This window comes from Mytilus trossulus, chromosome 1 (genome assembly GCF_036588685.1).
Source record: "Mytilus trossulus isolate FHL-02 chromosome 1, PNRI_Mtr1.1.1.hap1, whole genome shotgun sequence".
Classification (NCBI taxonomy): Eukaryota; Metazoa; Mollusca; class Bivalvia; order Mytilida; family Mytilidae; genus Mytilus; species Mytilus trossulus.
Window position 1 is genome coordinate 51,346,816 of NC_086373.1, and position 6,374 is coordinate 51,353,189.

Here is a 6,374-nt window from a genome sequence, read left to right on the forward strand (position 1 = left end):
GCTCAGTCTTTAGTTTTGAATGCCCCTCTGATATCTTTTGTCTCTCTTTTGTTTTTAAAACCAAATCTTAATTTCAAGGGAAAAAGATGAATCTCAATATTTTATATGTAAACCACGAAGAAGTAACCACAACTATAGTCAACGTTTTGTACAGAATCTGGTATGACGATATTAGGAAAATAAGTCAAATACTAGAAGAAAAAAAGAGATAAGTGGATAGCATATTGGAAACGTGTCCCTCTAAGTATGAACTGGAACTATATGGCATATGTAGCAAATTCCTGACCCAAACCGATTTGAAAGCTCTATTAGTATTAGACATGCATTTATATAAAAGAAGATGAATTTATTGCATAGAAAATGTATAAGATATCGTAGGAAATGCAGTTGTCTAGGTAAATATACTGCAACATTTGACCAGCCAACTGCATGTTTATACGAAAAGACAGAAAACGGCACATTGTCATAAGATCTCATAAAACTGTATTGGTGTACGTATACGATGCATAATGAGGTATACAGTGGGTTTGAAACCCCACCAAACATGTCAGGATCGAGTCTCATTGCGGGTTGATTTTTTGTGTAGAGAAAGAGAGCAAGAAGCCTCCAGTCCACCAATGTCAAGTTATGAGCAAAAAAATAATGAAACTGTATAATGCCCTTAATTATACCAATGTAAAGCATTTTGACAATTGTTGTCTCTCTAGTGATATTTGTTACTCAATCAATTTATTTTTCACGAAAATGAAAATGCTTTGTTTTTCACAAACATACAATTGTGTGTACTATCTGTATATGTTTGCTTTTCGAAGAAGAAAAAAACAAAACCAGTTCGGTGAATAATAAGCAGTTTTCTCTGTAGAATATAATAGTATGTACTATATAGTATGTGCAATCAGCCCTTTGAGCGCGTGTTCTGAGACAAGTTTGTTCAACAACGAAACTATTTTTTTCTTTTTACTGGTACAATGAGCTATAATAAAGAAATAAATCTAAATTAACATTCATATTGCAACTGAGACTTCCTTAAAGTGTTATTTTATAGTAGTTGCAGATCGAAAATTATTGGTTGTGAAGACAAGTACGATTTTTGCACGCAACTATTGCCTCTAAATTGAAATTAACGGTACCAATTTGACTTCACTAGCATGACTAGGTGTTCGACATGTGTTTTTTCATTTCAGTGATGCTCGAATCCATCAAAATTGATAGTAATAAACCTAGCGCGACTGAAGAGATTTATATATAAGAAAAAGGACCAAACGTATAGCCATAATAAATGCAACAGTAGTATACCGGTGTTCAAAAGTCAACAATCGATTGAGGGAAAACAAATCCGGGTTACAAACTTAACCTACATGACCTAGGTAAATACAGGAACTTTAAGAGGAAAACAAAGGAACAAAAGCAACACTGAAATGCAAAAAAATATAAATAATTTGAACCCGGCAGTGGTTTAATGACTAGCCAAAATCACCTACTTTATGACATTGTTACATAAACATTGCGGAAATGACAACACTACGTGACAGACATACAGCACTGACACACATAAGAACATTCATCCAAGAAAAACGCACAAACAAATAATATATAAGCCGACACAACATGCAAACTTTAGAACAACAACGCTTATATTCCATCAACGATAAACACCACAGGATATTAAAACGGTAACGCGCTTACGTAACTAACCTGAATCCTTGACCTACGAATTTGTCATCTTTTCTGTTGCCTGTAATAAATGATTTCAGGCAGAAATTTGCAAATAATGAATAATGGAAGAGAACACACTGAAAGCTATAAAAATACAAACTGTATTAAATGAGACATGTAAACATACATTATACATATCTATATCTTATTTTACAAAAATCAAGACCTGAGACATATGAGTGTAGGAAACGGCCTCATGCGGTGCGTTTGGCTGCGATATAAGAAAAGAAGCGCATCATGGATATTTAAAAAATATTTCAAGTTTGAATTGCTCCCCTTTGGCTCTCAATGAATTCTGATAAAGTTCGTAAACTTATGGTTTTGCAGATTTTGGATATTTTCCCTTGTGTCTGTAGATAATATCCCCTCTGAGGACTGTCATTTTGATTTTGATTTTACTTATTTTTGAGTTGGGTATTTTCATTACATCACTGTCTATTACAACAAAATCAGCTTCTTTTCCATTCTCTAACGATCCAACAATATGTTCCTGTCGCATGGCATATGCACCATTTATTGTGTACATTTCTATAGCTTGTTTGATTGAAACTGACTGATGGCCTCTTTCGACTGCATGCTGGATACCGATAAAAGGATTCAGGTCACTCACATCCCAGTCACTACTCAAGGTCACTGTGGCGCCAGTGTCGGCAACATTTTTCACCGCAATAAAATTTTCAGCTCGTTCCCTGCCGACAACCGATTCTGTGCTGTGTCTTTCACAAGGAAGCGTGTAATCACCAGACACTTGGAAATCGGCTACAACCCCAAGATCCTTGAATCTACCCAAATCCCCCTCGTCTATAAGTTCTAAATGTGTCATTCGATGACGTGTATTGTTTTCTTTTGTATTTTCTATGGCATTTAGAACCTCATGTACGGCTCGGTCACCAATAGCATGTATATGAAAATCAAATTGTTTTTCGTCCGAAAAATGTTGCAAACTCTTGATGTACTTCTCTATCCGAGCCTGTGTGAAATAGTTCATCCCAATATTTTCCTCAAGACCTCTAAGGTGAAGTTTCTTTATGTATGGTTTAAGAACAGCTGCTGTAGTATTATCAAGTAGCCCATCAGCATACATTTTTATTTGATTTTGCCGTAGAAGACAGTTATCGTCACAGTGGTACCCAGTATGCAGCTCTTTCAAGTTCTCAATTTGTTCTTCATCGCACATATGGGAATACACCCAAAATCCCAAAATGGCTCTGACTGTGAGCTTTTTGTCAGCACATGCTTTCTGCCAAGCTTTATGATGTTCTTGCTTCCAATACACTCTTGCATCGCAAAGAGAAGTAATGCCATATTTTTTAATTTGATCTAAGGCATACATCAATCCTTCATAGTTATATTTTTCCAATTTTGCTGAAGGTGCCATGGCAATATCCATGATTTCTATGCCTTCATTTTCAAATAAAATTCCATTTGGTTCTTCAGTGCCCTTTTCTCTCATTATAATACCACCTTCTCGGTCGACAGTTTGGCTATTAATACCAGCCAATGATAAAGCTCGAGTATTTACCCAAACTGAATGTGATGTTTCTTCCATCATAATAGCTGGTTTATTAGGAACTGCTTCATCTAATATTTTCCTAGGAGATCTTCCACCACTTTCAATATGTTTTAACATCATTTCGATTGAATATCCATGTCCAAGAACCCAGTTAGTCCCTTTCTGTTTAGGTGCCTGTTTCTTTATAAGACCGATCATGTCTTCCGGCGAAAGGTCGCGCGGTAATTCGCAGGTTCCGCCAACCTCTGAACCTGACTCAAGTGGATGCATGTGGACGTCATGAATACCAGGGAGAACAGTAGCTCCATCTAGATCGTACATCTCATATTCACCTACAAATTATGAAATAGTATTAATTGTCTCTAACTTAGAACATCATCTGAACCAAGGAGTATACATCGCAAGTACTTTCAATGTAAAGTTTTCATAACTGCACGTATGAAATTGATGCTCCCCAAACATTATAATAATATCGTGACACCCGAGTTATCCCCACAGTCTAAATACATTTTCAAAAGGAATATATTATGCAGGTGGAGATTTATTTCCCCGAGGGTAGCACCAGCCCAGTAGTCAGACCTTCTGTGATGACTTGAGTTATCATTGCTATGTTCTTAATAATAAATTAACTGTTTTCAACACTTTGAATATTTGAAATACTAAGGCTTTTCTACCCCAGGAATAGATGACCTGTATTTGGCAAAACTTTTAGGAACTTTTAGTCGTCAATTCTGTTCCACTTCGTACTTTATTTGGCCTTTTAAACATTTTTTTATTCGAGCGTGACTGATGAGTCGTTTGTAGACGAAACGCGCGTCTGGCGTTAATATAAAATTTTAATCCTGGTATCTATGAGTTTATTATGTTGTGTCATGTGTACTATTGTTTTTCTGTTTGTCTTTTTCATTTTTAGCCATGGCGTTGTCAGTTTGTTTTGGATTTACGAGTTTGACTGTCCCTTTGGTGTCTTTCGTCCCTCTTTTATTATCAGATCTGATCAAGGAAATATAAAAGTTTTGTATGAAGAAAACAAAAAATGTTGCCAACAAATTCTTCCGAGCTTAAGTATACACCATAGCTCTTGCTAATATGTCAGTTCAGAGGAACAAATGACAAATACCAAAATCATAGAAAAAAACACCATTTAATTGTAATTTCATCAAAACTTATATTAATCTTATTTGTTAGCAGTGGACCGATATGCAGACTATATATCAACGGATTTAAGAAATTAGTGTTTCCTACCTGATTTGTAGAAATGCTTTGCCTCCTCGTCAGAGCCAACATAAATAATAATACCACCTTGCACTACCATAGCCTTCTTAGGCTGTCTTTCCCATTCTGAACTCGCTACTGTATAAATGTTTCCATTTATATAAATAGCTCCGCCAGAGGATTGCCTGGACGACTTAAAGGACGCCATTAGAAGGAAGGTTTATATCTATATTTAAAAACGAGAAAGTGATTCAAAGTTAGTTCTTTGTGAACGAATGTTTAATTTAATTTTCCATCTTTAATATACTAAACTGTCTATCTAATCTCACCTTATTATGTACGAAATTAAAAAATATATAAAATTTGTAAAGTTTTTTTGCCATATGCATTAGATAAGGACTTCCCGATTAAAATTTCCTTTGAGTTCTTTTTAATTTTTTGTATTGGCTTTTCTGATGACGGTAATCGACAAAAACACTTCGTTTACAGCAGTGTTTTGTAATTTTCATCATACGTTTTGCATTACCATAATAATTAAAAACCAATTGTTCAGAGAACAATTGAAGGTCTTTCCATCAAAACAATGTATTTTGATATGAAAAGTTGTGAAACTAAGTTTAAAATGTCATTGCAATCGTCAAATGATAGCTCCTAGTAAGCTGATTCCAAAAATATATTGTTTCCATACATTTATTTTAAATAAGGGAGATAATTTGTTACTTCCGGTTTGAAAAATGTTACTTCCGATTATATTTGAATATTTACTTGACACTGATTCCAAAAATATCTGGTTCTATATACTTTTATATTAATAAAGTACAAAAAATAGCTATTTCCGGTTTACAAAAGGTCACTTCCGGTTGTTTTTTACAAGGTTAAATGGTTTGATATCTTTTTCTAAAAGTTGTATATCTTTATCATGTATACATATAGAATAAAAGCAAAGGTCAAAATCTAGAACGTCAAATTAACCTATGACCTTGAGATCAATTTCAAGGTCATAAACCAAGGACCTCAAATCAAAAGACCATAGGTCTTTATTATATTTAGTTAATGAGTTATATCACCAAACGCGTATTTTTAAATACAAGAGGGGAGAAAACTTCCTTTTACATTCAACGTACGCTTGCAATCAAAATTTACATCTTATGACATGTCGCAACTAACAATTTAGTAAAAATAATTTGTTGATATCTTATACAGTCTTTGGATATAAGTGAAAATAAGCCAAATTCAAATATTAGAATATGACCTTGACCTTTGACCTTGACCTAATTTTCATTTTTTGGGACGAAGGACCTCAAATCAAAAGATCCTAGGTCTCTATCACTTATGATTTATAAGATAGAAATTCATATCACTTATATCAGATGCATAAGGGGAAATAACTCTCATATGGAGCGGTCATATCGCTTCGGTCAAAATAGGACAAATCATGCGAAGGATATAACGAGCAATTTTGTAAAATAAATTTGTCATAATCTTTTACAGTTGCGAAGGAGATGCGCTAACAAGGAAAACAGTGTTTGGGGAGATAACTCCTACAAAGAAAAGTATTCGTTTACGCAGGGTAAATTTCAAAAGCGCATAAACTGTTCGATATCATATACCAAATATCTAAGCGACATATTGCGAAACAAATGTTTATCGCAAGAACAAAATTAGGCGGAAGAAAAAAAAAAAAAAAAAAATAATCAGAAGAAAAACAATAGGTCTTTCCACAAAAAAGTGGAAAGACCTAATTACTGATCTAAGGTTACAAGTCCTTACCAAGTACAAATCAAGCGATTATTGATTATTTGTTCTTTCAATATAAAGCTGACGTGAACCAATAATGTATTCTCTTGCACTTGATATAAGTGCAAAAAAAAAAGCTGCAATGGTTGATTCCTATTACAGTTGTATTGCGATTTATGAATGAAATCAATAA

At 34.2% G+C, this 6,374-nt stretch overlaps 1 protein-coding gene across 1 annotated transcript; it reads right to left on the minus strand.

The window, feature by feature from the left end:
* Positions 1-1,984: 1,984 nt before the first annotated feature.
* LOC134726964 (putative amidohydrolase YtcJ) lies at positions 1,985-4,665 on the minus strand. The gene is made up of 2 exons (XM_063591366.1): positions 4,475-4,665; positions 1,985-3,561 (listed from the first exon to the last, which is right to left on the minus strand). Exons 1-2 carry the CDS (start codon positions 4,650-4,652, stop codon positions 2,030-2,032), a joined length of 1,710 nt encoding a protein of 569 aa, XP_063447436.1. The 5' UTR covers positions 4,653-4,665; the 3' UTR covers positions 1,985-2,029.
* Between the last annotated feature and the right edge of the window lie 1,709 nt (positions 4,666-6,374).